At 47.6% G+C, this 13,106-nt stretch overlaps 1 protein-coding gene across 1 annotated transcript; it reads left to right on the forward strand.

Moving 5' to 3' along the window:
- Positions 1-11,863: 11,863 nt before the first annotated feature.
- Positions 11,864-12,846, forward strand: LOC120973674 (uncharacterized). The gene is made up of 3 exons (XM_040399612.2): positions 11,864-12,060; positions 12,137-12,595; positions 12,690-12,846. Exons 1-3 carry the CDS (start codon positions 11,864-11,866, stop codon positions 12,844-12,846), a joined length of 813 nt encoding a protein of 270 aa, XP_040255546.2.
- Positions 12,847-13,106: the final 260 nt, after the last annotated feature.

Genomic DNA, 13,106 nt, shown 5'->3' on the forward strand with positions numbered 1-13,106 from the left:
CAGTGGCTACCACGCACTGCTCGGATGAACCGCATTCGCTCGCTTCAACGCGGTCCCGCACTACGCTTACTTAAAGCTCAAGATGCCCAGTCCACGTGGCGTCATTACAATCAACGGAAACATGGAACGCTCCCTCCGTACTGAGGAGCATACCGCGGCCATCACAGCCGAAGTACAAAGCGGCCCTCTCAAGCCGCACACCTCATCGGCTATTAAGCCGCCGAGCTCTATTACACAAGGCCGGCCAATTCCGCATGCTAACAGCTCGGCAATTCCAGAGTTGGATTGGTAGTTTCGCCTCCGTTGATCGCCATGTATATCCGCAAAACCCGTACCACGCGTGCATAACTATGCACTCAAAGTACCTTGGGCATTAGCGGAGGCACAATACGGACAGGCCCATAGTACGGTTCGACCCTATATGGCCTTCCCCTTTCTTCAATTATTTTTTATCTTTTACCATAGGTGAATCAAAACCTACTTATCCTACGGACTCACAAGGACTCTCTCCGAGCCCGGTTCCGTACAAATAGTCGAAGACCATTCCTCTCAAGGAATCTTTCTTACTCAGGCAAAAGCGACGCAGACGTGCGGCAGGAAGGTGCAAAGGATTTTGCAGACCACAACTTCACTCGAGACCTGTATAGAGCTTTTCCCCTTAGCCTTAGACCCCCGGCATATAAAATGGCCTTGGTGATTATGGTACCCTCTGTAAAATTACGTTTTGACACATCAATCAGATTCCAGTGAACCAAATTCTTATTCGGTGTCGTCTTTACTTATAGACTTTATTCTGTCTCTTCAGTTGCCTCACGCACACACCTCAACACAAATTGCTAGGGGCTCTATATGGCAACACATGTGTTGTCAAACAAAAGTCCGAACAGCTTTATATCACAATTTGGCGTCCCGAGCTCGGCACTATATGCATCGGCTCCGAATAATGTCTTTGGTCAATAGTTGGGTTGCCCGGCTCTTGTGTTTGCTACCTTACGTTCCGTCTGATCGGCTAGGGTAGTAAAGGGAGAACTACTGCAATTGTGTTTCTGGTTCGTCCGGACAAGCACCTCAGTAGAGAAAGCCGAAAACTGACTGTCATGATGTGGCGAGAGCTGGTCAGCCACTCGGCGACTTATTAAAATCTTTAGCGATTTTTTCCGTATTACACGAAGGACTATTCTCCGGTCACATATGCAGCGCATCCGCATTGGGATAGTCGCGTACATACCAGGGGCTACTTTGTAAACCCATCGTCAAACTCCTATGGCTAAGTGAGAGCAATAAAACCGCATAGTCTGATTGCCTGGTTCACCGCACTGACACCTCCTTCATGGACCAAGACATTTATTAAGTGTAGTCATGTGCAATTCCGAACACCCCAGTAGTATCTACATGGGGGTTGAAGCCGATGACTGGGAACTCTCAGATATAAAAACGGCCGCATAGGAGGATAGAATTCTTCATAAAGGCATGAATATATTACAAAAGCCTTAGTTCATAATACAAACTCCCGAATAGTTCGGACTCGCTCACTCGAACACTACATCCTTCGAGCATTGGCCTTCTGCAAGGCAGGCACCTTTTAGTACGTCCTCAAAATAGCGCTCCGGTGTGTGATGGTCCTTGCTTTCGGGCGGACCCTCAACTGCCACCTTTTTGGCCTTCATCTTCGCCCAGTGCATCTTGACACGGGCGAAGGCAATTCACGCTCGTTCTATGCAGGACCACCTCTTGACGGCGTCGATTCGGGGCAGTGCATCGATGAGATGCCACACTAGGCCGAAGTAGCTGTCCGGAATGGCTTCGTTTGGCCACAACCGGACTATGACATCCTTCATAGCTGAGCTGGACATCTTATGCAGCTCCGCCCATTGTGCCATCTGGTCATTTAGCAGTGCGGGACGCTCCTGCCCTGCAAACTGCGACCAGAAGAGCTTCTCCACTGCGTACCCATCCTGGGCCCGGAAGAATTGGGCTGCGTCCGCAGCACTCTTCGGCAGATCCGCATATGCGTCTGGAGAACTCCACAGTCGATTAAGCACGACATACCTCCGATCCCCAAATTTAGCCTGTAAGAGAAAGGGCTTACCAGCCGCTATCTGTCCGGCTTGACGGATTTCCTCGCGCGCAGCACGAGATTCAGATCGCGCCTCCTATGGCGTCTTGCAGGGCCTTGTCAAGTTCGGTCCCTTTGCCTTATTTTCCTCTTCTAAGGACTCACAGTTGCGGGTGGTGTCCTTGAGCTTCTACTCCACCTCGGTCACCTGTTCCTCAAAACGGCGCCGAGCGGCCTGTTCGGTTGTTAAGTCCGCAGCCGCTTTATCAGCGGCCGCCTTGCTTACCCTCACTTGCTCCTTGGCTTGGGCAAGCTCACCCCTGAGGGTCTCAACTGCGGTGGCACCATCTGTATAAACACGTACATTGCAGCTCTTGAAATTCCACAGAACACGGGCATAAACAGGCATAAAGTAAGATGTATCTTATACCTTGCGCCTGGTTGAGGCACGTGTTAACAAGGACTAGGTCCTCATCGGCTCGCTCCAGTTTCCATTTGAGTTCGGAAACTTCCGCTGTCTGGGCAGTCGCCGCTAACAGGGAGGCCTGTTTTAATCCAAATAAAATAGCATGTTACCACCTGACAACTGATTATTGATCCTCTGCTCGCTTTTTTTTCAAAGAACCGAACAGAGTCTCAGGGGCTACTATCTATATACAGACATATTTCTCATAAAAATGATCAAAAACGTTACATTGCGTACCTCGAAGCCTGCTAGCAGGCTGGAGAAGGCTTCATTCAGCCCGCTCTTGGCAGACTGAATCTTCTCGGCCACCGTACCCATCAGGATACGGTGCTCATCCAGGACGGATGCACTTTGCAGTGCGTCCGCCGTGGTATTCGGCGCCTCCTGATTAGCAGAGGTCGCCGCTCCTCCTTCTCCTGCCGGGGGTCGCTCACTAGACTCCGAAGCCATGTGGGTCTCCGGAGTAGTATGCGGCTGGGGGTCAGATTGACCAAGGCCCTCGTCGCCGGTCTCCGTGGGGGTCGTACCCCCCCCCCCCCCCCGTCCTTCGGCAGCCGAAGTGTTGCCCTCCGGCGCCGTTAAGTCTCCTCCCCCCCCCCCCGCGTCTCTTCAAGGCTCGGGGAGGGCCTATGGGATGACACCTTGGTGTCATCCGCCCTAGGCGGCGGGGAAGCTAGTGGAGGCGACTCGCTCTCCATCATCTCCGGTGGTAGATCCCCCGAGGATGGGGATAGCTGGGGGAGATTGCGGGCCGGACTAAAAAATAGAACTTAGAGTTGTCATCATAGTTCATAGAGATTGGATGTATGTGAAAATCCTAGACTACTTACGAGTCGGCTTGGGGCTTGGTCCGGCGACGGTTCTTTGGGATGGCCTCAGCGTCTGACTCTGAGCCATCGGAGATGGTAATATTGTCCCTCTTGGATGCTTCGTCCTCCAGGTCTTTAGAGGCCGCCCTCTTCTTGCCCTTGCGGGGAGGATCTTCCTCCTCCTCCTCGTCGTCGTCGTCGCCCTCGTGAGAGGAATGGGCATCAGTTTCTCCGGACACTGCGTCCGAAGTGCCCTCCTCTTTCTTTTTCTTCTTCTTCTTGTCCTTCTTTACCAACGCCTGGTATGGCGCCGGGACCAGCATCCTCATTAGTAGAGGATTGGCTGGGTTTTCGGGGAGAGGAGCCGGACATCGGATTTGCTCCGCCTTCTTGATCCAGACCTGTTTGGGGATGGACTACTCAATACTTCTCCTTTGGATGGACGAACCAATTGGTGTTCGGAGGTTTTAGAATTTACCTCGGAGGCCGGATGATTGCAGTCGAGGCCAGTGTCGTCCGATGACTTTGGCCACGACTTCTGCTTCTTAAAAAGTAGCTTCCAGATCCCCTTATGCATTGTGCCGTAGAACCGTTGTAGGGTCCGGCCCTTCCGGATTGAACTCCCACATCTTGAGGGGCCGCTGCTGGCAGCGAAGTGCTCGGCGGATCAGCATCACTTGGATCACGTCAGCAAGGGTAATGTCCTTCGCTATCATGCCTTGGACGCGTTTCTGCAACAGCAGCACCTCGTCGACCGACCCTCAGTCCGGACCCTTGTCGGTCCAGGATGTAAGCCTCAGCGGGGGTCCGGATCTGAAGGCTGGAGCGGTTGCCCACTTCGGGCCGCGGGGTTCTGTGATATAGAACCATTCATGTTGCCATATCTTGACGGTGTCCACAAAGACTCCTTTTGGCCAATTGACTTTGGGGAGCTTGCTCACCATGGCGCCACCGCAGTCCGCGTGTTTCCCATCGACCACCTTCGGCTTCACGTTGAAGATCTTGAGCCATAAGCCGAAGTGTGGAGGGACGCGGAGGAAGGCCTCACATACGACGATGAACGCCGAGATGTGGAGGAATGAATTTGGGGCCAGATCGTGAAAATCCAGCCCGTAGTAGAACATGAGACCCCTCACAAAGGGGTGGAGGGAGAATCCAAGTCCGCAGAGGAAGTGGGGGATGAACACCACCCTCTCGCCGGGCCCCAGAGTGGGGATAACCTGCGCCGGATCGGGAAGCCTGTGCTTTATTTCCATGGTTAGATACCGCGCCTCCCGCAGCTCCTTGATGTTCTCCTCCGTGACGGAGGAAGCCATCCACTTGCCTTGAGAGCCGGCCATGGTCGAAAGAGTTGCGGAGGGGAGGAAAGCTTGGAACTTGGGTGCTGGAGCTCGAGGATGGGGAGGCAGAGAAAGAATGAGGCGTGGGACGGAAGAGTTGGATTCTATCCACTTATATGGACTGCGAATATCAAGCGTCCCCCTCCCTCGGGCCTTAAAACTCGCCTATTCCCAAGGGGTCGTGCGAACAGCACGGTTAGATTACCAAAACCAGTATTGATGAGAATCCCGTAATAAGGGGACACGATCTTTGCTTTGACAAGACGTGTCAATGGGAGTTGCGTATTGAAACATGAGGCGGGAGGCCCAAAAACGGTTCGAAATGATAGCAGAGCTAAGCGTGACGTTTCGCCGGAAAAAGCGGTCGATGGATATGCCATATTTGAAGTATTATGCTTTTATGGTTGGAGGGTTAACCTGTTAAACAGATCCGGACATAGTTCTTGTTGAACAACTACTTTAAACTATTCGGAGGAGGAACCCGCCTTGCTATGCCGAAGACAATGTGCGTGCCGGGCGCATCGTCATTGAAGCCTGGTTCAGGGGCTACTGAGGGAGTCATGGATTAGGGGGTCCTTGGGCATCCGGGCTATGCAACATGGGCCGGACTAATGGGCCGTGAAGATACAAGATAGAAGACTTACCCCTGTGTCCGGATGGGACTCTCCATTACGTGGATGGCAAGCTTGGTGTTCGGATATGAAGATTCCTTTCTCTGTAAACCGACTCTGTACAACCCTAGGCCCCTCCGATGTCTATATAAATCGGAGGGTTTAGTCCGTAGAGGCAATCATAATCATACAGGCTAGACATCTAGGGTTTAGCCATTACGATCTCGAGGTAGATCGACTCTTGTAACCCTATACTCATCAAAGTCAATCAAGCAGGAAGTAGGGTATTACCTCCATCAAGAGGGCCCAAACCTGGGTAAACATCGCGTCCCCTGCCTCCTGCTACCCTCGATCCTTAGATGCACTGTTCGGGACCCCCTACCTGAGATCTGCCGGTTTTGACACTGACAGAGGGCTGGGTCGCAGCCCTAGCCCCTCCTCCAAGGAGGGGGCGTGGGCCTAGGGAGGTCTCCTCCCTCCCCAAGGCACCTCTAGGGGGTGCCTTCCCCCCTTAGGACTCTTCCCTCTCTCCTCCTCCTTGGCTCATGTGCCTGTTGGGGCTGGTGCCCCTGGCCCATGTAGGCCAGGGCACCCCCCTATAGCTCATGTGGGCCCAGGGGTCAGATGGATCCCCCCGGACACCTTTCGGCACTCCTGGTACAATATCGATAATTCCCGAAACTTTTCCGGCGACCAAAACATGACTTCCTATATATACATCTTTACCTCCGATCGTTCTGAAGCTCCTCATGATGTCCGGGATCTCATCTGGGACTCCAAACAACATTCGGTCACCAACGTACATATCCCAATACTACTCTAGCGTCACCGAACGTTAAGCGTGCGGACCCTACGGGTTCGAGAATCATGTAGACATGACTGAGACACCTCTCGGGTAAATAACCAATAGCGAGACCTAGATGCCCATATTGGTTCCTACATATTCCACGAAGATCTTTTATAGGTTGAACCTCGATGTTGGGGATTCGGTTAATCCCGTATGTAATTCCCTTTGTCCAGTGATATGTTACTTGCCCGAGATTCGATCATCGGTATCTCCACACCTAGTTCAATCTTGTTACCGGGAAGTCTCCTTACTTGTTCTGTAATACAAGATCCCATGACTAACTCATTAGCCACATTGCTTGCAAGCTCTTTACGATGTCGTATTACCGAGAGGACCCGGAGATATCTCTCCGTCATATGGTGTGACAAATCCCAGTCTCGATCCATGCAACTCAACAGACACCTTCGAAAATACTTGTAGATCACCTTTATGATCATCCAGTTATGAAGTGACGTTTGATAGCACAAGGCATTCCTCCGATATTCGGGAGTGACATGATCTCATGGTCTAAGAAACTGATACTTGACATGAAGAAAGTTGTAGCAAATAACTAAGCGATCTGATGCTAAGCTTACGGTTGGATCTTTTCTATCACATCATTCTCCTAATGATGTGATCCCATTATCAAATGACAACTCATGTCTATGGTCAGGAAACCATAACCATCTTTTGATCAATGAGCTAGTCTAGTAGAGGATTACTAGGGACACAGTGTAGTTTATGTATTCACACATGTATTGAAGTTTCCAGCCAATACAATTCTAGCATGAATAATAAACATTTATCATGGACGAGAAATATGATAATAACCATTTTATTATTGCCTCTAGGGCATATTTCCAACACATACCCATGACGGGTGAGGTAGTTAAATGGCCTCTTCGGGAGGCCAGATCTCCGGTTCTAGAGCAGGCAACCCACTGGTCCTCGTTCTATCAGTCTTGTCACTCATCATTGATGTAATATAAATGATTAATGTATAATGCAGTTTTGGTATGTATGGATTAATGTTTGAATGTTGATACAAACATTTATATATGTAATGCAATGCAATGTGATGATCAAGAGCAACATGCTGCCAGGACAGCAAGAAAACTGTCGTGGCATTTTTTTTCTTTTGGCTTGGATTGTTATCAGTGGTGGGCGCAAATAAGGGATAGCCATTGCAACTTCAAAAGCTTGTGGCGGGAGGATTGGGACGTCAGCCAATGGTAACTGAAAGACCCGTGGCGGTTAATACCACCCACACCTCCTAATGGCTTACAAGTGGCGGGCTATCTTCCCGCCACCGCTGACCTGTTAGCAGCGGTGCGAGGTCAGTGGCAGGCGCCGTCCATAGCCAAGGCCACCATCGGTAGGCATCATGCACCCGTCACTGCTAGTCTTTTCTGCAGTAGTGCCAAAAGCCGATCTGCTCTGGCCTTGATGCATTTCACTTTGTTGTCACCTCTCGTCTTCCTCTCTTAGATCTTACTTGATCTTTTTGAATGAAATGCCTACTCCATTTTTATTTGTATATTTTTTTGCGTGTATCATAGGTTAAAGCTAGTATCCTTCACCTCTATCCTTCGTCCCTTCCATTTGGTTTCTTGGACGCATAGGGTATCTATACCTCGCATCATCGTTGTATCAACTAACTCTCATAACATACTCGTTAGGGACCCTATGTTCTAGCTACCTAAGTGGATTCTACTTTGCTCAGGTGGCTTCCTTACCCCTTGCACTCGTCGAATCAAATGTGAAGTACTTACTCATTTCCACCACACACGGGAGTCGATGTAGCACGCCACTAAGAATGTGACGACCTAATCCTTGCTCACTTATCACCGTATCCAGATCAAGACATGGTGCACCACCAAGGGGATGACACCTCGGCGCTTGCAATTTAGCACCACACACGGGTTCTAATATGGTGCGTAGCTAAGAGGGTTACGCTCTAACTAGGTTCTTTTGGGTCTCATCTCCATAAGATTGGCTTACTTTCGACGTTTGTCCAGCCAGTCCCGTTACAACCCTCCTCCTTTACATGGGTTTGGAACCGACTATGCCAAGACAACATAGGCAGAGTTTGAAAACTGCATAATAATAATAATAAATCTGACCAAAACAAAAAGAAAATGGAAAAATGAAAATCATAAAATAATCAAATAAACCATGGCGACTGAACCAAACCTGGAATGGCACAATAAAACCAAGAAACAAAACAGGCACAAACCTTTTGGGCCAGTCCATCAGACGAAATGTCAGTGCGTTATGTCGATATTTTGTCGTACCGAGCAACTAATAGGGCTTAACAGGTCAAAGAATTTGTTTCCTCTTTAGCACTTATAACATTGTTTGCTATTGTTTTTTGCATCACACCGTGCACCCCGCTCTGTCATGGGCTCATTCCATTTAATTTTTGCCTCGTTTTCTTAGTATGCTCGCAGCATGTGCGTGAGGATCACGAGCCGCTGGTGCAACCCGGTTTTGGGAAGCTTCTAGTAGCTTCCGATTTTGATTTTCTTCCAGTTTTTACTTTATTCCTTCTGGTTTTTTATTTTTCTTTTCCTCGTATTTTGTTTTATACCTTTATAAAAAAATCAAAATTTCTTCAAATTCATGATTTTTTTCATATACATAAAAATTTCCAAATTTGTGAATTTTTAAATTAAATTTTGTGATTTTTTCCAAATGATGAAGTTTTCTTTCTGAACTTTCTTGCACATCTTGCAAACTTTTTTTGAACACTTGAACTTTTTCAAATCCATGAAATTTTTCGTAAATTAATGAAATTTCTTGGATCTATGAAATTTTCAAATCTCGGAACTTTTTTCAAAATTGTGACTTTTTTGAAACCTATGAATTTTGTTTGAAACCCATGAACTTCTCTTGAATTCGTTAACAAATCCATGAACATTTTTCAACTCAACGAAATTTTCAATTTGAAGATCTGTTTTTTAAATTCGTGATTTTTTTCACATTCACAATCTTTTTTCAAAATTACATTTTTTCGAATTCATGATTTTTTTGTTGATTATGTTTTAATTAAACTATATAAAACTGGTGGCCATGTTACTTAGTGAAGTGGAACAAGAAAAACAGCTATCCTCGTGAGCGAGAGTGAGGAGGCATGAGATGGAGAGGTGGCACCTTGAGTTGCAGCCCATGTACGGAACTAACAAGCGCCAGGGACGGGACCTCCTATAAGTGCTTTGCCACAAGCAGTCGGCAAGTTACATAGGGGCAGCCCACTTGGGCTGGTTCATTGCGATGCACCGTGTAGCGAAGGTTAAAAATCACAAAAAAAATGTATCGCACGGTTGTTGGGAATCAAACCCGCGCCTGCCTATTGATGAGCGGTTGCTGGTAGGAACTATGACCGAAGAGCTCTAGCGACAGATTGTAGCACATCACTTACAGAACTAATGGCGACATTAGATTAGCACTTTTTTTAAAAAATATGAATAAATTTTCAAAATTTGAGCAATGTTTTCAACTGGCAAACAAAATTTGAAGCTTCATGAAAAAGTTCTGAAATTTCATGAACAAATTTTGAAATGCCCGAACTTTTTTCAAAAACTTGAACGTTTTTAAACTTGTGTTTTTTTAAAACAGGAACAAATTTTTAACAGAAACAATTATTTTAAAATCGAAAAAAACCGAGAACATTTTATGAACTTTGAGAACAAATTCGGAAAATCAACATTTTTTTGAATACGTAAACAAATATTTGAAAATGTTGAACAATTTTTCCAAAACGTGATTTTTTTTGGAAACACAAACAAAATTGAATAATTTGAACATTTTCCGAATTTTGTAAAATATTGTGAAGAAAAGAAAAGAAATAGAAAAAGAAGAAAAATGAAAAAATGATCAAAATGTTGAATTGCCCGCACTAAGAAAAGCTAACTAGGCGGACCATATACCATCGAAAAAGTGTGGGAGACGTCGACAACTTGTCGCAAAACGCGGGAAATAGGATTTTCCGGCAGTGGCTGGCAAAGCCTAAACAGCGCCCACTGCGGCCGTTTCTTTGCTTTTTACAAACGGGCGCACATCCCCGCACTAAGAAAAGCTAACTAGGCGGACCATATACCATCGAAAAAGTGAGGGAGACGTCGACAACTTGTCGCAAAACGCGGGAAAATAGGATTTTCGGGCAGTGGCTGGCAAAGCCTAAACAGCGTCCACTGCGGCCATTTCTTTGCTTTTTACAAACGGGCGCACATCCCCGCGCCGCGCTGAGCCGGCCCCGTCTTCATTTTTTCCCATTCAAAACGAAAAAATGGGTGTGCGGTCTTGGGTTTCGAACTCGGAATCCCTCGGTTCCTCGTTCCTGGTTTCCCCACCGCACTACTGGTAGGACAAGGAACTACTTGAGACAAAATATTTCTTTCTACAATTTCATTCTTTCTTCAGGGCACGAGAGCCTTTGTGCTATATAGTATGTGATTTTTTTAGAAAAAAATCCGATGACCTTTTTTTCTTCAAAATTGAGAAACTTATTACAAAATCCATGAACTGTTTTCAAATTTGTGTACCTTTCTCCAAAATCAGATGAACTTTTTTATTATTTTGTGAAATATTTTTTCAAAACTGATTGACCTTTTTTCCAATAGATGATTTTTTTTTCAAATTCGATGAACTTTTATGGAAATTTAATGAACTTCTTTTTCAAATTTTATGATTTTTTTTCAAATTCGATGAATGTATTCTCAATACAATGAATGTTTTCAAAATTTTTTGAACTTTTTTACAAATTCGATGAACTTTTTCCAAATTCTATGATTTGTTTTTCAAAACCGAAGAACGTTTTTCAAATTTATGAACTTCTTATGAAATGTAAGGAACATTGTTTCAAAATTGATGAATTTTCTAAATTTTATTTTTATTTTATTTTTAAAAAGTCAAAAAATTGTCAAGGGTCAACTGTTGAACAAATGATCGAGCTTGTAAAAGAATCTGTAAACCCATAAAACTGTTTTCATTTCCTAGCTATCTAGACGCATGCAACCACTAGTACCACTGGAGCTGCTAGTGGCAGCACGACGGCTGCCATGCATGCATGTGGGTGGCCATACCGCCAGTGGCGGAGCTACTGTCATTTCTCTGGGCAGGCCAAACAGGTCAGGTTTAGAAGTACCATTAAAATTTCACTCTTACGACCTAGATTCAACACTATTCTGGACAAAAATCTAGTTGGGCAGGGCGGGCCATGGCCTGGTTTTGCCCAGCCGTAGCTTCACGACTGCATACAAATACGACAATTTAAGAAATCGTACAAGCCGATGAAAAAACTGATGAAACGAGAGCGACTGAGATCTATATGGGCCGGCCCAGACGGACGCCTTCAGGCGCCAAGCTCCGGGCGCTGTAAGCGCTGGTTAGGAGGCCCCACAGTGACCCACTATGGGCGCGTGAAGCGCTGAATAGGAGGTATCGTAATAAAAGAACTCAAAAGAAAAGAAATTTATAACGTACAAATAAAAAAAGAGCTATTTTTGAACTTACAGGCCCAGGCCCAGCCAGCCTCTGCAAGGAGAGGGGGGGGGGGGGGGGGGGGGGGGGGGGGGGGGGGGAAGAGGGAAAAGATAAGCGAGAGAAACGAGAGAAATCGGTCTCTGCGTCCTGCCGCAGCCGCTATAACGAGGGGGAACTAGTGCCGGGCCCCAAAGCCCCCAATCCCCACTCCCCCGTCCAAATCCAATCGAAAGTTCAATTCCATCCTAATCGCCGACTTTGTATGGGCGTGATGAGTTCCTCCGTCGTGGTCTTCGGCAATGATGACGAGGACGCCAGCGTGGGCGAGAATTCCGTCGTGGTCTCCGGCAAGGGCAATGACGCCGTCAAGCCCTCGTGCACGGTGCAGTATTCCTGCGTCAAGCGGCTTCGTGAGCGGCGCCTGCTCTCCTTCCTCGTGGACCAAGGCTTCCACGGCGCCTTCAGAGAGTACGTGTATGCTTTTTATCTTGAGATCGACGCTCGCGTGCTGGTTTGGTTTACATCAATGGATCGCTGCGTGCAGGCTGAATCGCGAGACGGGGGTGCTGTTCAACGTGGAGCACATCCGGCGGCTGGTGAGGCGGGGACAATGGGATGAAGCCCTCATGTACCTCAACACCTTCCTGCCGCCGTTCATCAGTGAACGTCGGAGCTTCCGTGCCAGGATCTTCAACAACTTCCTCCTCATGCACCCCCGCTTCGCCAACGTGGTCACCGGCAACAAGGACATGCACCTGGACAAGCAGTACGCCTACGGCCGCAGCAGCTCCACCCGCGCCGAGCGCAGGTTCCGCTCCATGAACTACTCCATACTCGCCCCGGACTCGGGCCACCTCAGGGCCGCCATCGACTGGGACAAGGTGAGGAGCCACGCAGCGTGTCTTATCCCCGAGTTGGCTCACCGTACTCCGGAGCTGAAACGCCGGACGGTGCTGCCGTCCCGCTGCATGATGCCGCACGATGTACTCCCCATTGGGACCGGGTATGAAAAATTCATCATTCAGACTCGTACCTTGATAACATAGTCAGTGTCAATTTGATCTCACTTCGGCCCTCCTGTCTGTAACCATTCACAGTTTGTTCCTGAGGCGTCGTGTGAAGAAACAAGGCCCCCAGCCGCCAAAAACAGACGCTATCATCACGGCCATAAACAGTAATGTCTTTGTTACCTCCAGGCGAATTGATTTAAGCTCTCCTCTGTTCTGCTCTTCCAAGTTTTTGACAACACGTTGATTAATTCCTTGCCTTTTGCAGCCAGCGGTATTGCCGCCTCGTTAGGGATTCGAGCATTGGTATAATGCCCCCTTCACAAATATATATTATGATTAAGCAATGTAGCTCTTAGATTCGATATATGTTTGGCAGTCACTAACCATGTCTTCCTCCAATGAACCGGCCGGCAGGATCGAAAGATGAAGCACTGGAACTGCTGGTCAATTACCTAGGTAAAACCAGCTTCTCCTCTTCATGTGTCTTGCATTTCCACCGAGAAC

Source organism: Aegilops tauschii, chromosome 2 (assembly GCF_002575655.3).
Source record: "Aegilops tauschii subsp. strangulata cultivar AL8/78 chromosome 2, Aet v6.0, whole genome shotgun sequence".
In the NCBI taxonomy this organism is placed as follows: domain Eukaryota; kingdom Viridiplantae; phylum Streptophyta; class Magnoliopsida; order Poales; family Poaceae; genus Aegilops; species Aegilops tauschii.

What these genes read in the sequence shown, in the direction of transcription:
- LOC120973674 (XM_040399612.2), top strand. Translation starts at nt 11,864, where the DNA reads ATGAGTTCCTCCGTCGTGGTCTTCGGCAATGATGACGAGGACGCCAGC. An exon ending in TTCCACGGCGCCTTCAGAGA is followed by an intron (nt 12,061 to 12,136) that starts GTACGTGTATGC and finishes CGCTGCGTGCAG; the next exon opens with GCTGAATCGCGAGACGGGGG. An exon ending in GTACTCCCCATTGGGACCGG is followed by an intron (nt 12,596 to 12,689) that starts GTATGAAAAATT and finishes AACCATTCACAG; the next exon opens with TTTGTTCCTGAGGCGTCGTG.